The 26,323-nt window shown below is 42.6% G+C and overlaps 1 protein-coding gene and 1 non-coding gene across 3 annotated transcripts in view; both read right to left on the bottom strand.

The window, feature by feature from the left end:
• Positions 1-26,019, bottom strand: part of MICOS10 (mitochondrial contact site and cristae organizing system subunit 10) — a 36,562-nt gene extending 10,543 nt beyond the window's left edge. Inside the window, exon 1 of one of the 2 annotated variants that reach the window (XR_009539301.1) lies at positions 25,878-26,019. Coding sequence is in view for 1 of the 2 variants with exons in the window: in XM_060142784.1 (XP_059998767.1) it covers positions 25,878-25,941 (64 nt within the window). In the remaining variant the exon portion in view is untranslated. The remainder of the gene's footprint in view (positions 1-25,877) is intronic. The other variant, XM_060142784.1, reaches the window with a different exon arrangement.
• LOC132516534 (U6 spliceosomal RNA) lies at positions 5,477-5,586 on the bottom strand. The gene has a single exon (XR_009539363.1). It is a non-coding gene; the product is annotated as a U6 spliceosomal RNA (small nuclear RNA).
• Positions 26,020-26,323: the final 304 nt, after the last annotated feature.

Here is a 26,323-nt window from a genome sequence, read left to right on the forward strand (position 1 = left end):
TTGACTTATCAAGAGTGATAACAAAACTCTGAAATGACTTAAATCAATGAAAAACAGTCAACAAGTCAAGCTGGGATGTACTTCCCTCTGTGCACTGGCTGGAGATAAAATGAATTCAAACTGTTCAAAAGGGACAGTTGAACAGTATTCAACTGGTATTTTCCAGCAAGTCCCTTCCCTCTCAATACCTCCAGCCCCTCCTCATCAATATCAGTAACTGGATTCTCATCTTTGTGAAAGTAAATATAAGAATCAGGGGGCTTCCCTGGTGGCTCAGTGGTTGAGAGTCCACCTGCCGAGGCAGAGGACACGGGTTCATGCCCCGGTCCGGGAGGATCCCACATGCCGCGGAACGGCTGGGCCTGTGAGCCATGGCCGCTGAGCCTGCGCGTCCGGAGCCTGTGCTCCGCAACGGGAGAGGCCACAACAGTGAGAGGCCCGCGTACTGCAAAAAAAAGAATCAGGGATTCATTATACCCTATGTATACATCATTATAACTATTACGTTGTTGCCTATTTCTGATTCAAATGAAAAACCAATGGAGAAACAAGAACCAATGGTTTCTTTTCCTTATACATTTACTTGATCTATATTTATTAGCATTTATTAAGTAGAAGGCACTGGGGATAAATTTCTTTCCTCTTGGAGCACATCACTAGAGTATGTAGTGTTTATTCTTCAAAAAGTGCGAAATGTTACCCAGTGGTTACACGTCAGTTATAGGGTTATGTGGACTTGGGGGTAACGTAGGTTAAACATGACTGAGAATACTGATTAGGTATGTGGTATGTCTCAGTCCCTGGACAAATTATATACCTTCTCTAGGCGTCAGTTTCTTTCTATAGAAAAACAGAAATACTAATATTGCCTATCCCTGACTGGGGAATAGCAAGGATGAAACAATATAAAATGTGTAAAAAGCTTGGAAAAACAGTGCATTGCACACAGTAATTGTAATTGCCTTCTTTTGCCACAAAAAGCATTTCAAGAACAAATATTTACTGAGCACTGAGGGGCAAGAGTACTGGGTTCAACAAGGGTCAGAAATAAATAAGACAGTCTCTTCCCTGGGGAGCTTGGGATCAAGAAGGAATAACAAGTCAGGTATCCAGAAAACTGAACAAAAGCAGATCCTTGGTTCCGGAAGAGGGACAGTGTTCTGCTGGTCGCCAGGAAGGTGGGAACACATTTAGCAGAGTTTTTGGGTTTTTTTAATCTTCAAGAAAGAAGTGGCATTTGAGTTGTCTTAAATGTCTTAAATGAGTTGTCTTAAATGTCTTAACAGCAAGAGTTGGGGAGGGGGGTGGCGCACCCTACCCAGCGGCCACAGAGAAGCAGGGCTTGTGCAGGGAAATGGGAGTGGGGGCAGTCTAGGCGTGTCTCTGAGAGCAGGAGACAAGGCTAGAAAGGGACGGGGGCCTCTGAAGGCACCAGAAGCTGGACCAAGCAGTCTGCACAGCACTTAATTCAGGAGGCAGGGGCTTCCCTGAAGAGTTTTTAGAAAGGCATAACGTGACTGAAGCTGTGCTTTAGGAAGATTCAGCTGACTAAGGTGTGTAGGATTACTTGGAAAAGAAGAGACATTTTGCTGGCAGAATTTACAGGACTTAAGAACTGATTAAGTGTGTGTATGTGTATCTGGGGTTTTGGGGGGAGGGGGGTGCAGTGGGGAAGAAAATGCTGAGAACTTCTGCCTGGATAATTATAAAAACATTGGTGATGGGGCTTCCCTGGTGGCACAGTGGTTAAGAATCCGCCTCCCAATGCAGGGGACACAGGTTCGAGCCCGGGTCCAGGAAGACCCCAATGCCACAGAGCAACTAAGCCCGTGTGCAACAACTACTGAGCCTGTGCTCTAGAGCCTGCGAGCCACAACTACTGAGCCCGTGCACCTAGAGCCCGTGCTCCGCAACAAGAGAGGCCACTGCAATGAGAAGCCTGCGCACCACAACAAAGAGTAGCTCCCGCTTGCCACAACTAGAGAAAGCCCACACACAGCAACAAAGACCCAACACAGCCATAAATAAATAAATAAATAAAAATAAACATTGGTGCTATTTAAAAGTCATCAAATAACCTTTTAATACCAAATTCCCTTAACAAATCTAAAATATAATTTGATTTATAAAAATGCAACATCTACAATGTTTTCATGAACACCAAATAACATCACATAAAGTGAAGAGCATTTGCTAAGCACTAATGCTTCAGGATTAAATTACCTCATTACATCTTCACAATAAACTTCTCTTATTAGCCCCATTTTATAGACCAAGAAACTGAGACACAGAAAGTTTAAGTAACTTGCCTCAGGTCACATGTCTGGGATTTGAACCCAGGCAGTCTGACTCCAGAGACCTCGTCTTCGGTCACCATGTTAACCCTGCCACCGGTGTGACCTCCTCACAGATACACAGTTATTAATCAACCTGACTTACCAAAGGAAACTAAATACCTTCCAAAATTCATCCTAGCCAACACTATGTGTGGGCATTTCCTTCATTACACAAACTGAACACCCACTGTGTGCCAAGCACTATGATAGGCCCCAGGAAATAAGGTTCTGCTCTCAGTAAGTTCATTATTTAGTGTTAGAGCCTACTGATAATTAGAAACTCGAAGTACAAGGAACAATGACAGAAACAGGATGTGCTAGACGCACCGAGAAGGGCATGCAAACCACCCTGGAGGGTTAGAGAAGGGGGCAGGAGAGAAGGGGACGAGAGAAACGCACTACGAGGAGCTCCCGGTCACTAAATTACCGTGTGCAGTGGGAGATAAAGCCAGACAGTCTCCTATGGCAAACTACGGACCTTGGCCTCTATTACAAGCAGTAGGGAAGCAGTGGCAGAAATTAAGCAAGGAAACAACATATCAGATGTGTACTTTACAACAGTCCACTCACAGCAATGAGGACAGATTTGAAGGCTCCATCCAAGATGGAGACACCAGTTAGGAGAAAGCCATTGCAGTAGGCCAGGTGGGAGCTAGGTCCACGCTTCTGATTCTCCCTTCTCTGCTATCTGACTGAAAAATGTGACCCTACATACTTTGATCTCTCCTCAACACCACACTCCCCCCATCCCCTGCCTTTGTGTACTCCATGCCTAGCAGAAATGCGAGACGGTACTAAAGGTAAGCAGGACTAAAGGTAAGCAGGACGGGTTAAAGCACAACTCTGACCAGGGATTAGGAATTTCTGAGGAGTGGGAGTGACCACACTTTATGATGATTCTTAAATAAGGGATGCTTAGGTAAAGATATAGTCATGGACAGAGATGCAGAGATGGAAAAGGGGGTCAAATATTTTAAAAATATACCAATGGTTTTGCAATTAAGGTAGTGTTGGTGCAAATGGTGACTATCCCAGACCAGCATTCACAAAAGTGTGGGAATGGCTTGTCTGAATTTCGGGGACCTCTGTGAGCAAGGAACTTTTTCCTTGCTGTTCAAATCTGGCTCTCAGGCTTCCCTGGTGGCGCCGTGGTTAAAAGTCCGCCTGCCAATGGAGGGGACACGGGTTCAAGCCCTGATCCGGGAAGATCCCACACGCCGCGAAACAACTAAGTCTGTGCGCCACAACTACTGAGCCTGCGCTCTAGAGCCCATGCGCTACAACTAATGAGCCTGCGAGCCACAACTACTGAAGCCCACACACCAGGAGCCCGTGCTCCGCAACCAGAGAAGATACCGCAATGAGAAGCCCACGCGCTGCAACCAAGAGTAGCCCCCGCTCGCCGCAACTAGAGAAAGCCCACACACAGCAACGAAGACCCAGCACAGCCAAAATTAAATAAAATTTTTAAATTAATTAATTTAATTTAAATGTCTTCTTAAAAATCTAGCTCTCATAAAGTGCCCAAGACTATGAGGTTTAGGAAACAGCACCCAGCTGACTTTCTATTACAGTAGTATTCTACAGTCATTCTTTCTTTTTCTGTTTTTTAAAATGTATTTATTTATTTATTTATTTATGGCTGCATTGGGTCTTCATTGCTGTGCACGGGCTTTCTCTAGTTGCAGCGAGCAGGGGCTACTCTTCGTTGCAGTGAGCAGGCTTCTCATTGCGGTGGCTTCTCTTGTTGTGGAGCACAAGCTCTAAGCGCATGGGCTTCAGTAGTTGTGGCTCGCGGGCTCTAGAGCACAGGCTCAGTAGTTGTGGCTCACGGGCTTAGCTGCTCCGCGGCATGTGGGATCTTCCTGGACCAGGACTCGAACCCGTGTCCCCTGCATTGGCAGGCGGATTCTTAATCACTGTGCCACCAGGGAAGCCTACAGTCTTTCTTAAAGGCATAAGTACTCTACAAAGCCCCATAAATAAACCTCTCCAAATCCCTGGACTTGCATACATTAAGAAACCAAAAATTTAGTTTTCATACACTGAGTGAAGAAAAAACAAGTCTTCCAAAAGATAAGCTATGCACTGAAATAAAATGAACTTCAAGTTGCAATTGGAACAAGGGGAAAAAAGTAATTTTTTCAATGGTCACAGCCAATCTCTTCTGGGAAAACATAAGATTAGTAGCATTTATACTAATGTCAAGACAACATAAGATTAGAGCAGTAATATACTGTATTTTTGCTTCTAATCAGAGGGGGATATTATAAGCTCACATACAGGCTTACGCTGAAATGGTTAAAAAAAAAATTCCTACAACTCATGGACTTCAATGTAGTCATCTGAAATGATGCCAAGAAACTAGCAGCTTTCTTAGGACTACTCTCCTAGTAAAAAGTGAATTATGTTGCTCAAATCATTTGCTTCAGTTAATCATTTAAAATCTATCAAAAAGGAATTCTCGGGCTTCCCTGGTGGCGCAGTGGTTGAGAGTCCGCCTGCCGATGCAGGGGACAAGGGTTTGTGCCCCGGTCCGGGAGGATCCCACATGCCGCGGAGCGGCTGGGCCTGTGAGCCATGGCCGCTGAGCCTGCGCGTCCGGAGCCTGTGCTCTGCAACGGGAGAGGCCACAACGGTGAGAGGCCCGCGTACCGCAAAAAAAAAACAAACAAAAAAGGAATTCTGAGTAGTTTATATGTGCAGGTTCTCACAAACAATCAGAAACATTTGTTTCTAACATTTATCAAAATAAAGTAGGTCTACAAATCCGTCAACAATTATGTCAGAGTGTTATAATAATTACAAATTATCCTAAGCATTCTAATGCAGGTTTAGGTTGGATAAAGAAAACGGAAGTAAAAGCAATGGATTTCAATTCCTCCCATATACACTGTTAACTATTAATCAAATTCTACCTGAAGAAATACACAATTGAAGCAACTTGGTCGTGGGTCTCTATTATGTTAAACAAGCACCTGGGCCACACTGCAATCTGCCCCCCCATCTGCCCTCTCTCCCAGACACATCTCACTTGTACCATTTTTCTAAATGGCTCCCCATCCTCCATTAATATTGACCATATTTTCATATCCCATATTCTTCCAAAATGTTATTCTAAGTGGTACCCCCCCCTTTTTTTAAATATGGAATGCTTCACGAATTTGTGTCATCCTTGCTCGGGGGCCATGCTAACCTTCGCTGTATCATTCCATTTTTTTTTTAGTATATGTGCTGCAGAAGTGAGCACACCTCTTTATCCTTTATTTCTTGTTCTTATCATGCTTTCTAAAAAGCATTTCAGGGACTTCCCTGGTGGTCCAGTGGTTAAGAATCCGCCTTCCAATGCAGGGGACGCGGGTTCAATCCCTGCTCAGGGAACTAAGATCCCACATGACGCAGGGCAACTAAGCTCACATGCCACAACTAGAGAGCCCACGTGCCGCAACTACAGAGCCCAAATGCTCTGGAGCCCATGCCACAAAACTAGAGAGAAGCCCTCGCACCACAACGAAAGATCCCAAGTGCCCCAACTAAGACCCAATGCAGCCAAAAATAAATAAATAAATAAATCTAAAAATAAATAAATAAAAAGCATTTCAAATTCACTTTCTCCACTTCTTTTAAAAATGACAAGTTAAGGGCTTCCCTGGTGGCGCAGTGGTTGAGAGTCTGCCTGCTGATGCAGGGGACATGGGTTCGTGTCCCAGTCCGGGAAGATCCCACATGCCGCGGAGCGGCTGGGCCCGTGAGCCATGACCGCTGAGCCTGCGCGTCCGGAGCCTGTGCTCCACAATGGGAGAGGCCAAAATAGTGAGAGGCCCGCGTACCGCAAAAAAAAAAAAAAAAAAAAAAAAAAGAGAAGTTAAATTGTTAATAATCATTATCTAGATTCCAATGGACTTCCACTTTAAGTAATACAGTTCTTTTTTTTTTACAAGTATGTATTTAGTCAAAAAAAAAAAGACCTAAAAATTATAAGCTATGCTTTCTTTAAAGTCATTCTAGGGAACTCCCTGGTGGTCCAGTGGTTAGGACTCCACGATTTCACTGCTGAGGGAGCGGGTTCAATCTCTGGTCAGGGAACTAGGATCCCAGAAGCCATGCGGTGTGGCCAAATTAAAAAAAAAAAAAAGTCATTCTAATTATCCTGTTTGTGCCTTTTTCTCTTTTTTTCCACTTCATTTCCCATTATGTTTCTGCTGAAAGAGTCTGTGTGTACAGATGTACTATATGTATGAATATTCGACCCTGTGTTGGGTGAGTGTAGTCTGGCAGGGCTGTGGCAGGGGAGTCATAAAGAATGAGAAGTCTAGGGAAGTTACATTTGTCATGGGCAGGATTTCTCAACCTTGACTGCTGACATTTGGGGCTGGTACTCCTTTGTCGTGGGTGCTGTTGTTTTAGCGGCATCCCTGTCCACCACGACCCACCAGATGTCAGTACCCCCCACTCCCCCATCCCCCAGTATGGCAACCATACATGGCACCAAACACTGCCAAATGTCCCTGGGGTGAGGGGGTACTTCACCCCCAGTCTAGGGGTTTACAGTTTATAAAATACTTTCACAACCATTAGGTTATTATCTAATCCTGGGCTTCAACAAAACCATGTAGAGATTAGCATCCCAAATTTACAGAAGAGGAAACTGAGGCTCAAAGAAGCCAAAGACTGTCCCAAGCTCACTCGGCTCAAGGCCCACCCTTTCTTTTTTGGCTGCACCGTGCAAAATGGTACACGACCAGGGATTGAGCCCGGGCCACAGCAGTGAAAGCACCGAGTCCCAACCACTAGACCACCAGGGAATTCCCAAGGCCGACTCTTCTTTCAATGTCCCACACACCGGTTTTCCAGCTGAAGGAGGTTAACACTGCAGGCCCTCAGTTTCCTCACCCTTACAGTGAGAGGCTGGACACAATTCCGTTCCTTCTTCCTCTTCTTTCTTTCAAAGCAGAAAGCCTTTCTTCCAGAGAAATCTTCTTTGAAAGCCCGGTACATTCAAAAGATAAAACTAAGCTGCTATTTGAGGAGTCCAAGTAGCAACCAGGCCCTACCCTCCTGAACCCTGTACTTGTCCCCAGATGGGCCCCACAAACTCTAGGGCTCTATAGACCACATTTTGAAAACATGATAAACTCCCCTGTTTGTTGTAACATATAAGTTATATGATTCTAGATAGCCATTTCTCAGTTAGAAATGGTCTCTAGCTGAAATAGGAAGCAAACACATTCAATAGAAATGTTATCTTAAACAGAGATCCAAACTACATTACTGACTGGTCAGTGGTAGGAGAATGAAGAGTGTGTGTGTGTGTGTGTGTGTGTGTGTGTGCCCCAAGTGTGTGGGACCCCAGTGACTGGGTAAATCCAGGAGGAGTTGTAAAGCAGCAGTCTCGTGGACAAATCTATCCAATATCCAGAACAGAAAGAAACAGGTTCCAAACAAATCACTCTGTATGAACAGACCCTGGGAAACACATCTCAAATTCTCCAGACATCATTTTTCCAATCTGTTAAATGAAAGGGTTGAAATCACTGTTTTCAGTCTTTTTCCCCCCAAAGCATTCAAATTATTTTTCCAAATAAAATCGTATGCAGAAAACATATAAATACAACAGATCAAAGTAGAGTTGCTCTGTTTGGGCAGGGGGAGGGGACTGGGCTGAAAGCCTGACTAGAAATCCACTTGCTCGGCCTTCCCTTTCTGCTCTGTACCTAGCCCCCCTCCGCCAGTGGCAACCACTAGGGTACTTTGGAAGACATTTAAAAACCACTAGACCAAATGAATCCCTAAGGTTCCTTCCAGCTCTAATAATCTATCATTCTGTAAGTCTATGTATTCATGGAAGTTATTCAACTGGGGCCAAACAAGGAAAGCAACAATGGGACATCACGTCCACACCAAGAGCAAATCCCATTAACTTGTCAATCAATGAGAAACTTCACTTATAGGTACCAGTGTAATTTCAAAGTTAGTGAAAAGCTTATTTAAACTAACCTATTAAATAACAAAACTAGAGTTAACATATTTACTTAAAGATTCATAGTCCTCAACTGTAGGAACCAAATGAACTCTAAATAATTTTTTGAACAGAAATTGTTCTCACATTTATTTCCTTACATCATAAAAAGAGCAAAGTTAATGATCCTCCCCAGCAAGCATCATTATCATTCCAAGAAGTAATTTGGATAAAGTTTATTGTTTATCATTCCATTTATATAAGTAGGATCGTTTATCACACATGATGTTCTAAAATTTGCTTTTCTCACTTTATGATTATCAAGGACACCTTTCAAGGACATATATATAAGACTTTTTGTGAACATGTTTTCATTTCTCCTGAGTAAATAAATACCCAGGAGTAGAATGAATAGATGGTAAGTTTAACTTTATAAGAAACTGCCAGTTTTACAAAATGATTGTGCCATTATACTTTCCCAACAACAGTGTACAAGAATTCCAGTTGCTCCACATCCTAGAAAACCTTTAATGTTGTCAGTCTTTTAAACTATTTTAATGGGTGTATAGGGGTATCTCATGATTTTAATTTGCATTTCCCCAACACCAATTGATGTTAACATCTTTTCATGTTCTTATTTGCCATTAGTATAACTTCTTTTGCAAAGAATCTTTTCAAACATTTTACCAATTTTCTTAGACGGATTGTCTTCTTATGATGAAATTTTAAAATTCTTTATTCTGGAAACAAGTCCTTTATCAGATATATATATTGCAAATATTCTCTCCCATTCTGTGGCTTGCCTTTTTCTGTTCTCTTAATGGTGTCTTTCAAAGAGCAAGTTTTAAATTTTGATCAAATCCAGCATATCAATTTTTTTCTTTGTGATTTTGCTTTCTGTGACCTAAGAAATCTTTTTTCTTTAAGGAATCTTTTTGAACTCAAGGTCACAAAGATTTTTCTCCTATGCTTTCTTTTAGAAATATTTAGTTTTAGCTTTTACATGTCTGTGATTCTTCAAGTTAATTCTTATGTATGATATGTATTTTTATGTATGATAATGAGGTTCATTTTTTTTCTCTCTATGGATACCCAGTTATTCTAGCACAATTTCTTGAAAAGATTTTCCTTTCCCCATTAAACTGCTTTGGCATCTTTGTCAAAAATGAATTGACAATATATTTATGGGTCTATTTCTAGACACTAGCCAATCTCACCAATTTATACGTGTATCCCTTCTCCAACACCACACTGTCTTGTTTACTGAAGCTTTACAGTAAGTCTTGAAATCAGGTAATGTTAGTCTTCCAACTTTGTTTTTCTTTTAAAAAATTGCTTTGGGGACTTCCCTGGCAGTTCAGTGGTTAAGACGCTGCGCTTCCACTGCAGGGGGCAAGGGTTCGATCCCTGGTTCGGGCACTAAGATCCCGCATGCCTCAGGGCACAGCCAAAAAAAAAAAAAAATCACTTTGTTCTGGATTGTTTACATTTTCATGTGGATTTTTAAATGAACTTCTCAATTTCTACAAGTATCTTTGAGCATTATTTTTCTTGCTGAAAAAGAGATAATATAAACTTCCTCACTGAATTGCTAGTAGAGTAAAAAAGGGATAATATATTACTGTGCCAAATACGGTGGCACATAACAGGTATTCAATTAATGTTAACTTCCTCTCTCTTTCCCTCTCTTGGCCTTTAAATAAACAGGATCCAATCTAGCAATGCCCTAACATTTCACTAGTGGGTCAATGGCCATGGTAAAAAATTACCACACCAAATGACTTTTATAAGTAAATATTTGTATTTTCCCTTGGATTCAACACTGAAATGCACTTGCCAGAAAAAGTAATTCAGCATATTTACTAATAAACTGTTTCAGGCCACATTTTAGGAAAGCATAAAACCACAGCCAAAACAAAAATTTAAATATGTTTTCAAGTTCCATATAGTGCCTAATTACATTATTCTACAATACTAACAGAAAATTCTCCTCTAGGAAGATCACAATGTTCCATTATTCATATTGCTGCCGCAAATGGAAAAAGGATTTCTGCTCCCAAACATTGTTTATAAATACACATAACAAACAAAATACGGCTACTAATTCAACAATTAACATGTACTAATTTGAAACCCAAACCTATAAACAACCAAAAACCTTTGAAGTATTTTAGTTTAGCCTAATTGATATCACTCCATGAAATGGAGAGGTATCAGTTTGCAAACACAGGCTACCAAAAGGCACTTTTTGGTGAGCCACCAATACTTTGTGGTAACCCACATTTATCAGATGAACTGATACTTAAAGAAAAACAGTAATTTGCTTTCTTTTTCCATGACTATTCAATGGCCTCTTTCAGTATAGTATTGTTTTTTGAATTTTTGAATTTTACTTTATTTCTTTTTTATACAGCAGGTTCTTACTAGTTATCTATTTTATACATATTAGTGTATACATGTCAATCCCAACCTCCCAATTCATACCACCACAACCCCGCCACTTTCCCCAGGTGGTGTCCATACGTTTGTTCTCTACATCTGTGTCTGTTTCTGCCCTGCAAACCGGTTCATCTGTACCATTTTTCTAGGTTCCACATATGTGTGTTAATATACGATATTTGTTTTTCTCTTTCTGACTTACTTCACTCTGTGTGACAGTCTCTAGATCCATCCACGCCTCTACTAATGACCCAATTTCATTCCTTTTTATGGTTGAGTAATATTCCACTGTATATATGTACCACATCTTCTTTATCCATTAGTCTGTCAATGGGCATTTAGGTTGCTTCCATGACCTCACTATTGTAAATAGTGCTGCAGTGAACATTGGGGTGCATGTGTCTTTTTGTTTTTTTATTTTTGGCTGCATTGGGTCTTCATTGCTGTGCGCGGGCTTTCTCTAGTTGCAGTGAGCAGGGGCTACTCTTAGTTGCGGTGCGCGGGCTTCTCATTGCAGTGGTTTCTCTTGTTGTGGAGCACGGGCTCTAGGTGCACAGGCTTCAGTAGTTGTGGCACGTGGGCTCAGTAGTTGTGGCTCACAGGCTCCAGAGCGCAGGCTCAGTAGTCGTGGTGCACGGGTTTAGCTGTTCCGTGGCATGTGGGATCTTCCCAGACCAGGGGTTGAACCTATGTCCCCTGCATTGGCAGGCGGATTCTTAATCACCGCGCCACCATGGAAGTCCCGCATGTGTCCTTTTGAATTATGGTTTTCTCTGGGTATATGCCCAGTAGTGGGATTGATGGGTCATATGGTAATTCTAGTTTTAGTTTTTTAAGGAACCTCCATAGTGGCTGTATCAATTTACATTCCCACAAACAGTACAAGAGGATTCCCTTTTCTCCACACCCTCTCCACCATTTGTTGTTTGTAGACTTTCTGATGATGATCATTCTAACTGGTGTGAGGTGATACCTCACTGTAGTTTTTATTTGCATTTCTTTAATAATTAGTGATGTTGAGCAGTTGTGCAGCTTTTCACGTGCTTCTTGGCCATCTATATGTCTTCTTTGAGAAATGTCTATTTAGGTCTTCTGCCCATTTTTTGATTGGGTTGTTTGTTTTTTAATATTGAGCTGCTTGAGCTGTTTATATATTTTGGAGATTAATCCTTTGTCCGTTGATTCGTTTGCAAGTATCTTCTCCCGTTCTGAGGGTTGCCTTTTTGTCTTGCTTGTAGTTTCCTTTGCTTTGCAAAAGTTTTTAAGTTTCATTAGGTCCCATTTGTGTTTATTTTTATTCCCATTTCTCTAGGAGGTGGGTCAAAAAAGATCTTGCTGTGATTTATGTCAAAGAGTGTTCCTCCTATGTTTTTCTCTAAGTGTTTTATAGTGTCCTGTCTTACATTTAGGTCTCTAATCCATTTTGAGTTTATTTTTGTGTATGGTGTTAGAGAGTGTTCTAATTTCATTCTTTAACATGTAGCTGTCCAGTTTTCCCAGCACCACTTATTGAAGAGACTGTCTTTTCTCCATTGTATATCCTCGCCTCCTTTGTTATAGATTAGTTGACCAGTATAGTATTTTTTTAACATTAAAATGGTCTTAAACAATCAATTTAACTACACGTAATTGATTAGCGGATGAATACACAAAACCTGCTGGTTAATTCTAAGGTAGGTCAGCTGCTAAATCATTTACTGTCCTACTTTCTTAGCAAGGAAGGCACAAGGCCAAACCCTTTCTTTTCATGAAGATGAATGTATGGCAAAGCATTAACTTTCATCTCTGTTGACAGAGCTGCATATAACCAGTGACAAATCTCAAGACATATCAGAAATTAATAAACTGCAAAATGTTACTTGGGCTCCCCTCCTGCCTCTCCTACCTGTCAACCGCAATTCCACTCTCCATTTATGTAGGTTTGACATCACCCTGACAACTCCTGCTCATGAGCCTGCATTTCAAGTTCTGTAAACATTACTGCTGTACTGTCACCATTACATCCGTCTCCATTCCACTCCTTCTGCCCCCAACTTAGTTCTGGGTTCCTCTAACCTGATCATTTCACTTATGACATGACTTTGCAATAATATACTAATACATCCCTTGCCCTTATTCTGGGCCTTTCCAATTCATTCCCATAATACTTCAGGGATCTTTTTGAAATCAGACATTCAACCACGTCACTCTTCAGCTTAACACTTAATGGTTTTCCTCAATGCTACACCAAGAACCATACAATCCAGTAATCCCACTCCCAGGAACATACCCAAGAGAAATGAAAACATATGTCCGTGTAAAAACTGGTATACTTGGTCACAGCAGCATTATTCGTAATAGCGAAAAAGTGTAAACAACCTAAATGTCCATCAACGTGCGATAAATTGTGATAAATGGATAAACAAAATGTGGTCTATCCATACCATAGAATATTATTTGCTACCAGATGTCAATACTATCCAAAGCGATCTACAGATTCGATGCAATCCCTATCAAAATCCTATATTTTCTGCAGAAATAGAAAACACATCTTAAAATTCATATGGAATCTCAAGGGACCCTGAATAGCCAAAATAATCTTGAAAAAGAACAAACCAAGAGACACATTTCCTGATTTCAAAACTTACTACAAAGCTACAGTTATCAAAACAATGTAGTACTGGGAATTCCCTGGTGGTCCAGTGGTTAGAACTCAGAGCTTTCACTGCCGTGGGTCCGGGTTCAACCCCTGGTCAGGGAACTAAGATCTCTCAAACCACACGGCACGGTCAAAAAAAAAAACAGTGTAGTACTGGCATAAAGACAGACAGATAGACCAATTGAATAGACAGCCCTGAAATAAACCCTTGCACATATGGTCAAATGGTTTTTGACAAGGGTGCCAAGACCAGTGGGGAAAGGCCTGTCTTTTCAACAAATGGTTCTGGGAAAACTGGATATCCACATGCAAAACAAATGAAATCAGACTCTCCTTATCTGGCACCATATACAAAAATTAACTGAATAGGGCTTCCCTGGTGGCGCAGTGGTTGAGGGTCCGCCTGCCGATGTAGGGGACGCGGGTTCGTGCCCTGGTCTGGGAGGGTCCCGCATGCCGCGGAGCGGCTGGGCCTGTGAGCCATAACCGCTGAGCCTGCGCTACCGGAGCCCCGTTCTCCACAACGGGAGAGGCCACAACAGTGAGAGGCCCGCATACCGCAAAAAAAAAAAAAAAAAAAAAAAAATTAACTGAACACAGCTCAAAAACCTGTAAGACTATAAGACTCTAAGAGGAAACACAGGGCAAAAACATCACCACATTGGATTTGGCAATGATTTCTTGGATATGAAATCATACAAATATATATATCGGTCTCTGCCTCCAGTTCCTGGCAGAGAGCTCTTAAATCCCTTAGAACTTCCTGGGTGATAGGCGTGTCTTTTACTCTAATGAGGCGACTCTTGATGGGCTCCTGCATAGCTTCAGGATGAGGGCTGATCACCGGAAAGACCAAGTCACGCTTGGAATTTTCAGCCTCATCCCCCATCCTCCAAGAAGGGGAGAGGGGCTGGAGATTGAGTTAATGATTAATCATGTCTTCATGATGAAGCTTCCAAAAAATCCCAAAAGTATGGGGTTCTGAGAGCTTCCAGGATGGTGAACACATCTACATGCCAGGAGGGCTACATGCCAGGAGGGAGGTGCACCCCACCTCCACAGAAACAGAAGCTCCTGCGCTTGGGACCCTTCAGGCCCTCACCAAATGTATCTCTTCATCTGGCTGTTCATTCATATTCTTTAGTAGCCTTGGTAATAAACTGGTAATCTACTAAATAAACTGCTTTCCTGAGCTCTGTGAGCCATTCTAACAAATTATTGAACCATAAGAGGAAATCATGGGAACCTCTGATTCATAGCTAGTCAGTCAGAAGCGTAGGTAACAATCTGGACTTCTGATTGGCATCTGAAGTGAGAGTCTTAGGGGACTAAGCCCTTAACTCATAGGGTCTGTGCTATCCTGTTATTGTCAGAATTGAATTGTGTAATGGAGCACCCAGCTGGTGTCAGAGAATATCTTGGTGTGGAAAACCAACACATCTGCCATCAGAAGTACTGTCACTATGAGAGTAGATGAGAAACAAGATTTTTGCTGCTCAGACACCAAAAGCACAGTCAACAAAAGAAAAAATTGACAAACTGGACTTCATAAAAATTTTTTAATTTTGTGCACCAAAAGATAATACCAGCAGAGCAAAAAGGTATCCCACATACATGGGAGAAAATATTTGCAAATCACAGATCCGATAAAGGATTAATATCAAGAATATATAGACATGGGACTTCCCTTGTGGCACAGTGGTTAAGAGTCCGCCTGCCAATTCAGGGGACACGGGTTCAAGCCCTGGTCCGGGAAGATCCCACATGCCGCAGAGCAACTAAGCCCATGTGCCACAACTACTGAGCCTGTGCTCTAGAGCCGGAGAGCCACAACTACTGAGCCCGCATGCTGCAACTACCGAAACCTGCGCGCCTAGAAGCCTGTGACCGCAACAAGAGAAGCCACTGCAATGAGAAGCCCACGCACCGCAACGAAGAGTAGCCCCCGCTCGCCACAACTAGAGAAAGCCCATGCGCAGCAACAAAGACCCAACGCAACCAAAAATAAATAAATATTTTAAAAAAGAATATAAAGAGAAATCCTAAATGCAACAACAACAAAAATAATTCAAAGACGGACAAAGGGGGCTTCCCTGGTGGCACAGCGGCTAAGAATCTGCCTGCCAATGCAGGGGACACGGGTTCGAATGCTGGTCCAGGAAGATCCCACATGCCGCGGAGCAACTAAGCCCGTGAGCCACAACTACTGAGCCTGCGTGCCACAACTACTGAAGCCCGCACGCCTAGAGACCATGCTCCACAACAAGAGAAGCTACCACAGTGAGAAGCACGCGCACCCCAAAGAAGAGTAGCCCCCGCTCGCCACAACTAGAGGAAGCCCGCGCGCAACAAAGACCCAACGCAGCCAAAAATAAATGATAAAAAAAAAATGGACAAAGGACTTGAACTGACATTTCTCCAAAGAAGATATACAAATGGCCAATAAGTATATGAAAAGATGCGCTGAACATCACTAATTATTAGAGAAATGCAAATCAAAGTTACAATGAGATACTACCTTACGTTGATTAGGATGGCTACTATTAAAAAAATTTTTTTAAAAGAAAAGAGCAAATGTTGGTGAGGATGTGAAGAAACTGCGACTCTTGGGCAGTATAAGTAAGAATGTAAAATGGTACAGCCACAACGGGCTTCCCTGGTGGCACAGGGGTTAAGAATCTGCCTGCCAATGCAGGGGACATGGGTTCGAGCCCTGGTCCGGGAAGATCCCACATGCCGCAGAGCAACTAAGCCTGTGTGCCACAACTACTGAGCCTGCACTGTAGAACCTGCGAGCCACAACTACTGACCCCGCAAGCCACAACTACTGAAGCCCGCAGGCCTAGAGCCCATGCTCCACAACAAGAGAAGCCACTGCAATGAGAAGCCCGCACACCGCAACAAAGAGTAGCCTCCACCAGGCGCAACTAGAGAAAGCCCGTGCTCAGCAAGGAAGACCCAACACAGCCTAAATAAAAAAATAAATAGAGTAAACCCTGAAGACGTTATACAAAGTGAAATAAGCCAATCTCAAAAAGACAAATACTGTATGATTCTACTTACATGAGGTACTTAAGAGTAGTCAATTCCTTAAAAAACTACAAATAGAACTACCATATGACCCAGCAATCCCACTACTGGGCATATACCCTGAGAAAACCAAAATTCAAAAAGAGTCATGTACCAAAATGTTCATTGCAGCTCTATTTACAATAGCCCAGAGATGGAAACAACCTAAGTGCCCATCATCGGATGAATGGATAAAGAAGATGTGGCACATATATACAATGGAATATTACTCAGCCATAAAAAGAAACGAAATTGAGCTATTTGTAATGAGGTGGATAGACCTAGAGTCTGTCATACAGAGTGAAGTAAGTCAGAAAGAAAAAGACAAATACCGTATGCTAACACATATATATGGAATTTAAGGGGAAAAAAATGTCATGAAGAACCTAGGGGTAAGGCAGGAATAAAGATGCAGACCTCCTAGAGAATGGACTTGAGGTTATGGGGAGGGGGAAGGGTGAGCTGTGACAGGGCGAGGGAGAGTCATGGGCATATACACACTAACAAACATAGTAGGATAGATAGCTAGTGGGAAGCAGCCGCATGGCACAGGGATATTGGCTCGGTGCTTTGTGACAGCCTGGAGGGGTGGGATAGGGAGGGTGGGAGGGAAGGAGATGCAACAGGGAAGACATATGGGAACATATGTTTATGTATGACTGATTCACTTTGTTATAAAGCAGAAACTAACACACCATTGTAAAGCAATTATACCCCAATAAAGATGTTTAAAAAAAAAAAAGAGTAGTCAAAATCACAGAGGCAGAAAGTAGAGTGGTGGTTGTCAGGGGCTGGGAGGTATGGGCAGGAGTAGAGAGTTATTAACTGGGTACAGAGTTTCAGTTTTACAAGATGAAGAGTTATGGAGATAGACGATGGTAATGAGTGTACAGCACTGTGAACATATTTAATACTACTTAGTGGTACACCTGAAGACGGTTAAGATGGTCAATTTAAAAATGTTTTAATTTAAATTAAAATTTTAAAAATTTTATTGAAATATAGTTGATTTACAATGTGTTAGTTTTGGGTATACAGCAAAGTGATTCAGTTTTATATATGTATGTGTGTGTGTGTGTGTGTGTGTGTGTGTGTGTGTGTGTGTATATATATATATATATAACTTTTTCAGGTTCTTTTCCATTATAGGCTATTACAAGATATTGAATATAGTTCCCAGTGCTATACAGTAGGTCCTTGTTGTTCATCTATTTTATATATAGTAGTGTCTATATGTTAATCTCAAACTCCTAATTTATCCCCCCCATAAAACAGTAAATTTTGTTATTTGTATTTTATCACAATTTAAAAAAAAATATTGAGGGAAAATACCCCTCAAGACTATGAGGATTAAATGAGATAATGTAACATGCTTAGCACAGTGTCTGGCACATAATAAGTGCTCAATAAATGGTAGCCATTATCATCACTCCCTGAAGGAGCCAAAGTCTCTCTCTCCTCTGGGATGATGCCTGGACAGTTTCTGAGACCTGAAATGCAGACCTCCACCAGTCCACCTACTAAACACCTAAGATGGAATTCTCTAAAATGGAATTCCGAAGTCTCCACCTCCTTTTCACATTCCTCAAGAAGGTAAGCCCCTCAAGGGTAGGCCCAGTGCCTATTCATCTGTCTACCCCTCCCCCGAAATTTCCACAATGCCTGGTATTAAATTGCTTAGAGAAGTATACATTAATTATTACTACTATGTATATAAAACTGGAATACCAATTGTCGGACTTCCACACCACCCACAATACCCGTGATAGGAGCAAATGTGTTATTTTAACTTATGATTGCTATCCTTCATTCACATGCCTGCAGTTAGTATTTACCAAGTACAGGTAATGTACTAACCACTGTACAGAGATTATCTCATTTTATCATCACTTGTAAACAACTACCATTTTATAGTTGAGGAAACTGAGGCACAGAGAGGTAATTATTGGTACATTTATTTCTAATGCAAAAAATCAGGCAAAAGAAAAGGAAAGGCATGTGAATGCTACCACAGTCCATTAAATGGAATACATTCTAGTGGCTGCTTATAAATGTCCATGGCTTGCATTTTTCCTTATGCTTAATACACCTGGCTTGCAAGGACAGCCTTTTTCAGGAAAGTATCATGGCACTGGTCAACCCCTCTCCCAACCATGACATCTCTTTCTCCTCTTTTAGATTTTCTGGCCAATACATGTATTATTAAGACTAGATATTCCTGGGACTTCCCTGGTGGCGCAGTGGTTAAGAATCCACCTGCCAATGCAGGGGACATGGGTTCGAGCCCTGGTCCGGGAAGACCCCACATGCCGCGGAACAAGTAAGCCCGTGTGCCATAACTACTGAGCCTGCGCTCTAGAGCCCACAAGCCACAAATACTGAGCCCACCTGCTGCAACTACTGAAGCCCGTGCACCTAGAGCCCATGCTCTGCAACAAGAGAAGCCACCGCAACGAGAATCCCATGCACCACAACGAAGAGTAGCCCCCACTCGCCGCAAATAAAGCCCCCGCACATCAACTAAGACCCAACACAGACAAAAATAAATTAATTAAAATTTAAAAAAAAAAGACTAGATATTCCTTACTCTGGTCTCAAAGTGGGAGTGAAATGTGGGGGAGAAGGGACATAGCCAATTTCACAGTTTTTTCACATTAAGGATTCCCAAGGCCTCCAAATGAATCCACAAAGTACTGGAACGAGATTCTCCTCAAAGCTTCCTCCAGCAAATCTGGGGCCATAGCTTCTGCCACACAGACATCAACTTGGTCATGAGGTCATAGCCTGCCAGCACAGGCCTTCTGCATTCGAGAGTGAGTTGTAACAGCACTCTAAGGGCAATGACAGGGCTTCCGTGGTGGCGCAGTGGTTGAGGGTCCGCCTGCCGATGCAGGGGACACGGGTTCGTGCCCCGGTCTGGGAGGATCCCACATGCCGCGGAGCGGCTGGGCCCGTGAGCCATGGCTGCTGGGCCTGCGTATCCGGAGCCTGTGCTCCGCAACGGGAGAGGCCGCAGCGGTGAGAGGCCTGCGTACCGCAAAATAAAACCAAAAAAAAACAAAACAAAACTAAGGGCAATGACAATGCTTCTATGACCTACACTCGCAGGGCTTAGATATTCTCAAATTGCAGGGAAGGACCTCCATAAGTCTCATAAACTCTGATTTTCTCATCTCTTAGGATCTTATTTTCCCTGGGAAACAGAAAATAGATAAAACCTCCCATCCAGTCTGAGTGACAAGCAAAGGTGAGCGCATCAGCTCTGTCCCAGAACTATTAAGACTCCTGTGTTAGCACAATACTATGCCTCCTATTCTCATTAGCAAGAATGTGTGTCTTATTCATGTGGGTACACACAAGACTAACTACTCAGTATGTACAAGGAAAATATCAATAAATGGCACAGCCCTTGAGCAGAGTGGGAAAGAAAACCAGAGCATTAAATAAATCTGATAAAACAAAAATAAATTCATAAAATTAGCAAAAGCCATTAATGACGCATTCACATAAACTAATGGAACATGCTATTCATAAAACGTAATAGTCTTCACTCCTTTTTAATTTCCTGCAATAAGGCTTTGGCAGTACCACTTAAACCAACATCATGCTCTACTTGTTTAAATAAAACAGTGCTCTCTGGTTTATGTTTCTTGGTTGACTACTCCCAAATATTTCTAATACTACTTTATTATTAAGATTACTGACAATAATTTACATGCCCAGATGAAATTAAAAGTTGGTAAAAGTTCCAAGAGTACAAGGACACATGATCAAAGTGTGAACTGGCAGAAATTCACATAAAATGTACCCTACTTGGACTTTTAAAATTTAAATGCTAATTCATTCAGTTAATAAAGACACTGAGTAGCAGATACAGGCTGAGCACAGAGTCTACAAAATTCTCAGCAACACATATCATTCATTTAACAATAGTTACTGTATGCCTCCTCTATCCCAGGGGCTGGGGGTCAACAGTGAACAGAATAGTCTCTGGTTCTCACGAAGTTTACATTCTAGGGAGGAGGGACAATCAAGTAAAGAAACAAATTGCAAATTCCAGATGGTGATAAGAGCTATTAAGAAAAATTAGTGGGGCTTCCCTGGTGGCACAGTGGTTCAAAATCTGCCTGCCATCTACCCTGAGAAAACCATAATTCAAAAAGAGTCATGAAAAAAAACAAAGAGTCATGTACCACAATGTTCATTGCAGCACTATTTACAATAGCCAGGACATGGAAGCAACCTAAGTGTCCACTGACAGGTGAATGATAGAGATGTGGCACATATATACAATGGAATATTACTCAGCCATAAAAAGAAACAAAATTGAGTTATTTGTAGTGAGGTGAATGGACCTAGAGATCGTCACACAGAGTGAAGTGAGTCAGAAAGAGAAAAACAAATACCATATGCTAACACATATATATGGAATCTAAAAAAAAAAATGGTTCTAAGAACCTAGGGTCAGGATAGGAATAAAGATGCAGATGTAGAGAATGGACTTGAGGACACAGGGAGGGGGAAGGGTAAGCTGGGACGAAGTGGGAGAGTGGCATGGACATATATACACTACCAAATGTAAAATAGACAGCTAGTGGGAAGCAGCCACATAGCACAGGGAGATGAGCTCGGTGCTCTGTGACCACCTAGAGGGGTGGGATAAGGAGGGTGGGAGGGAGATGCAAGAGGGAGGAGATATGGGGATATATGTATATGTATAGCTGATTCACTTTGTGATACAGCAGGAACTAACACACCACTGTAAAGGAATTATACTCCAATAAAGGTGTTAAAAACAAAAAAAAACAAAAAAAACGCCTGCCAGTGCAGGGGACACAGGTTCGAGCCCTGGTCCGGGAAGGTCCCACATACCACAGAGGAACTAAGCCCATACACCACAACTACTGAGCCTGCGCTCTAGAGGCTGTGAGCCACAACTACTGAGCCCGCATGCCACAACTACTGAAGCCCGCATGCCTAGAGCCTGTGCTCCGCAACAAGAGAAGCCACCACAACAAGAAGCCCAGGCACAGCAACAAAGAGTAGCCCCCGCTTGCTGCAACTAGAGAAAGACGACGCACAGCAAAGAAGACCCAACACAGCCAGAAATAAAATAAAATAAAATAAATTAATTTTTAAAAAAAGCTTTAAAAGAATTTAGTGATGTGATGGAGAATAAATAGGACACCTAGGAACTTCGTAAATGCTAACAATGTTATTATTATTTTTTAAAGACATTAGTCTCAAACCTTATGGATGAACTAGGGAGAAAGGAAAAATCTGAGGGGAAGAAAGGAAAAGAAAGGAACAAGAAGTGAAAGAAGAGAGAAACATTTTTAACAAACAATGGCCTATTGTGCCTATTACAGGGAGGCGTGTGTTTTGTTTTGTTTCTTTGAGTCAGTGAGCTCTATACACCAGGTCAAACCATATTAGAAATCTTCTATCCCACATACTCCTATTACACACAAATAAATAGATATTTTTAAACCAGAATATGGGAGAAATAGAACTGCTTTCCCTATGATAGGAAAGGAGGGGTGGTATTTATAAATAAATGTAGCTCTTCCTATAGGACAAAATCATATGAGAACATTACTCAAGCTTCAGAGTAAATCCCTGAAGTACAATTTTTAAAACAACTTGTGTCTAAAGTACATGCTTATGAGGGCTCTTTAACTCAGCTGTACAATATCTAGGCTAAACATGAGCGATTAAAATAGTTATTTTTCAGCAAATCGGTGGGAAAAGAATGAAAACACTTAATTATAAGGTGCCAAACAGAGAAGTGCTCACCAGGGGAGCTGTCCATTCACCTTGACCTCCCTTCAGTCTCTCTGAAGCCAGAGAATATGAAATTATCAATATGCAGCTGAAAGCTTGCCTTGGCCCTTCCTCCCTGCCTACATCTTCTACAAAACCTCTATCTTATTATGGCAGGCTGCCGTTCCTGAGTCTCCATCTCCATTTTGAAGTACTAGAAAAGCAAGCAGCCAAAGAAGCTTGCTTCTAAAGAGTTTTATAACCTCTATAACTTCTAAAGAGTTCTATAACTTCTAAAGAGTTCTATAACCTCACTGCCTATAGGAATAGGAACTAACACACTCACTAGAGAAGACTGTTCATTCCAGGGACTTCCCTGGTGATCCAGTGGTTTAGAATCTGCCTTCCAATGCAAGGGATGCAGGTTCAATCCCTGGTCGGGTAACTAAGATCCCACATGCCACGGGGCAACTAAGCCCGCAGACTCTAGACCCCATGCGCCACAACTAGAGAGAAGCCCGCGTGCTACAACGGAAGATCCTGCATGCCTCAACTAAGACCTAAGGCAGCCAAAAAAAAAAAAAAAAAGTGTTCATTCCATAGTCTCAAATACCTCTTAGACGAAAGTCCCACAAAATTACACTTCCATGCTTCATTTCTCATATGCCCTTTCTCTACGTCCATTACTTCAGAGACAACCCCCTCAAAATCTGAACTCAGCTTCTCCCTTAAAATTAAAAACTTCTTCTCAACCTCATTATCATTCTCAAACAGATTCAACCATGTAAGCAGAAAAACAATCAAAATTATGAGCTTTTTCTCACTACAGTCTCTCTCCTGCCACCTCACATGATCAGTTACTAAGTCTTATATGTAACTTAGTATAATGAGGTGCACATGCACCCCTCCTGCTTTACTTCCAAATTCCTATCAATGACATCACCACTTAACCAAGTTCTAACCTTGGAGTCATCTTTATAAGAAATGAAATGAGGCAAAGTTAACCCAGTTGAAGAGAAGATAAAGAAAATACATTTATTGAGTTCCTACTATGTACTTGGCACTGTGCTAGCCCAGGAGGTGGGTATTACTATCTCCTTTTTATAAATGAGGGATAAAGTTTGAAGTTTCTCAAACCCATTCCTTTCTGGTCTAACAGTTCAGACTTTTATCACTTCACATTCACAGTACTGTTAGCCTCCTCTACTCCTGATCTGTTCTATATAAAACACTGCCAGGACAACCATACCAAAATTCCATTTACATCACATAAGTTCCCTGTTGAGGGCACTGAAATGCCTTCTCTTTCCCTATCTGCCCACTGACTGGCCCATAGCTCAGTACATATTTGTTACTTAAAACCATCTCATGGGCTTCCCTGGTGGCGCAGCGGCTGAGAATCTGCCTGCTAATGCAGGGACACGGGTTCGAGCCCTGGTCTGGGAGGATCCCACATGCCGCGGAGCAACTAGGCCCGTGAGCCACCACTACTGAGACTGCACGTCTGGAGCCTCTGCTCCGCAATGAGAGGCCGCGATAGTGAGAGGCCCGCGGACCGCTATGAAGAGTGGCCCCCGCTTGCCACAACTAGAGAAAGCCCTCACACAGAAACGAAGATCCAACACAGCAAAAATAAATTAATTAATTAATAAACTCCTACCCCCAACATCTAAAAAAAAAAACCATCTCATGATTCCCTACTAGCCTCGACTTACTGATCCCTGGGAGCAGGAAGTAATAGATTTTTAAGACAAAGGTGTTGAACATGCAGCATGCATGTGAAAAAGCCAAAGCCAACTCAAAAGCCTTCAAGGTAAAGTAGAATCTCTCTAAGGTAATCCACAATTCTGACTCCACTCAAACCAGCCTTGTTTAGGGAGTAGGGGGGTGCTGAAATTAGAATGCCTGGGTCTAACCCCAGCTCCTCCACTCCTAGCCACTTAACCTCTCCGTGCTTCAATTCCTCCTCCATGAAAGTTCAACCAGCCTCTGCTCAAGTTCTTCCACTCTCCCTGACTATCCAAGTCCAAGTCATTATCCAAAGCTCTACTAAAGGCCCACTTCCCTCAACCCACCACTCCATTTACTTGATTTATAATAATAGCTCTACAGCAAAAAGTCTAAATAACTTATTTTAGTTTTTATCTGTAATCATATATCACCATGCTTCATTTAATTATTCCACCTGTGTATGCCCCACCAATGTCCCACTCATGAATGACACACACTACTTACTGCCTCAGGTGATCAGCAGTGGCACAGTATCAATATTAACAATTATTACTACCACCATTTACTGAATCTATAGTAAGTGCCAGGCATTGTGCAAGTATCTTGTGTACTTTTCTGTCCTTCAGTCTTCATAATCCTTTTAGGTAAATCTATCTCTTTATCCCCATTTCATAGTTAAGGAAGCCGCTACATAAACTCACTCATTTAATCCTCAAAACAACTCTGTGAGATAGCAATATTCTTGCCAATTTACAAATGAGTAAGCAGGCACAGAGAGGTTAGATAACTTGCCCGAAATCACACAGCCGGTAAGTGGTGAATTCGAGGATGAAGGGGTAGCTGTGATAAATTACTTCATTTACTGACTCATTCTCAACATTTTTTATTAAGCACTCTTCTGGGAGCTGAGGCTACAGCACTGAATGAACCAGAAAACATCCCTGCTTTCATGGACCTTACAATTTTATTTCCTTTCCAATATTTTCATTCAAGGGCACAATCCTAAATCCTCTTAAATACTTTTTTGAGATTTCCATACAAAAATATCAAAATTAGATAATAAAAATTAGTATCGAAGAAAAGTATGGTACTTGAAGCCAGAAAACCTGGGTTAAATTCCCAACTTTGTCATTGATTAGGCCCTGGGCAAATCCCTTCACTTGACTCTCAATTTCATGACTTGTATTAAATAATGTATTAAGTTGCACACCAAGCACAGAGTCTGGCACTTAGTGAGTTTCCCTCTTTCCCTCTCCCCTCCAAGCAGTGACTTCATAATTTTTGTGTCGTCCCTGAGCACGTGTTAAAAGGCTACACCGAGTTACACTAAGGGCTGAAAAGTTACCAATCACTATCTTACTTCCCAAGGCAATTCTAATTCCAGATCACCATCACTGTCTCGGATTTCAGGCCCCACACTACTCTGATGCCTATAAACCAGGTTACAATTCGGGAATGACAACAACTCACGTTAAAGCCTGACAGTATCTATAAAATGCTCCCGATGACCTTCTTAGAGAGCACTTTTGATTCAGCAGAGGAGGAAGGTGGCCTCCAGGCCAAGCTGCACGCCCCGTGCGAGAGATGTGACACGAGGGAGGAGAATTTCCAGCCTCCAGCCCAAGGTTGCGCCCTGCATACTGCTTCAACTCGCAGAGCTCCCCAACTCTCCTGCCACCTGCCAACCCGACCCCCACCTCCTCGGGGCTGCCTCTCCACCCCTGCCACCTCGGGCAGCCGCCCAGGCTCCTGGAGTCCGCGTCCCCAGCCGCCGTAGTGACCTCCTGCCCAGGCCCGGACAGCTCTCCCTGGCCTGAGGGGCTGGAACAGGCCAAACGGCCTGACCTCTCCCGGGGCTTCTCCTCCGCCCTCCGGGTCAGCGGAGCCTTGAGCCAACTTATCGGCTCCGGGTGGGGCCTGCCGGAGACGAGGAACCCCTTACCTATCTTCACGACGGCATCCGCCAAGCACCGGTCCCACTTCCTGCCGAGCTCCGAATCCGACATGTTCCCCACCCGTAGTTCCAGCTTTCCGGACCGTCGGGCCCCGCGCTCAAACCCCAGGCAACTATCGCGAGAGCCGCCTCCGTTCCCAGGCCCGGAAGGCCGACGACGGCCCGCCAGATATCGCGAGATGATCTGACAGCTTCCGTACTTTCCGGTTTTTTTCAGTTGGTCGTCAAGGTGACGAGTTGCCTGGAGGCCAGAGGTGACCCTGACCTTGGAGCCGCGGCTACCTAAGGGTTGCGAGGCAGACAGGTTTCCTAGGCGGCATCCAGCGCCCTGTCTGGAAGGTCCTTCCACAACACCAACTCCCGACGTTGGCCTTGGAAATTCCCAGGGCAAGTGAGGGCACAGCGCTGGATCTATTCATTCATTTACTCATCTT

This window comes from Lagenorhynchus albirostris, chromosome 2 (genome assembly GCF_949774975.1).
Source record: "Lagenorhynchus albirostris chromosome 2, mLagAlb1.1, whole genome shotgun sequence".
Lineage (NCBI taxonomy): Eukaryota > Metazoa > Chordata > Mammalia > Artiodactyla > Delphinidae > Lagenorhynchus > Lagenorhynchus albirostris.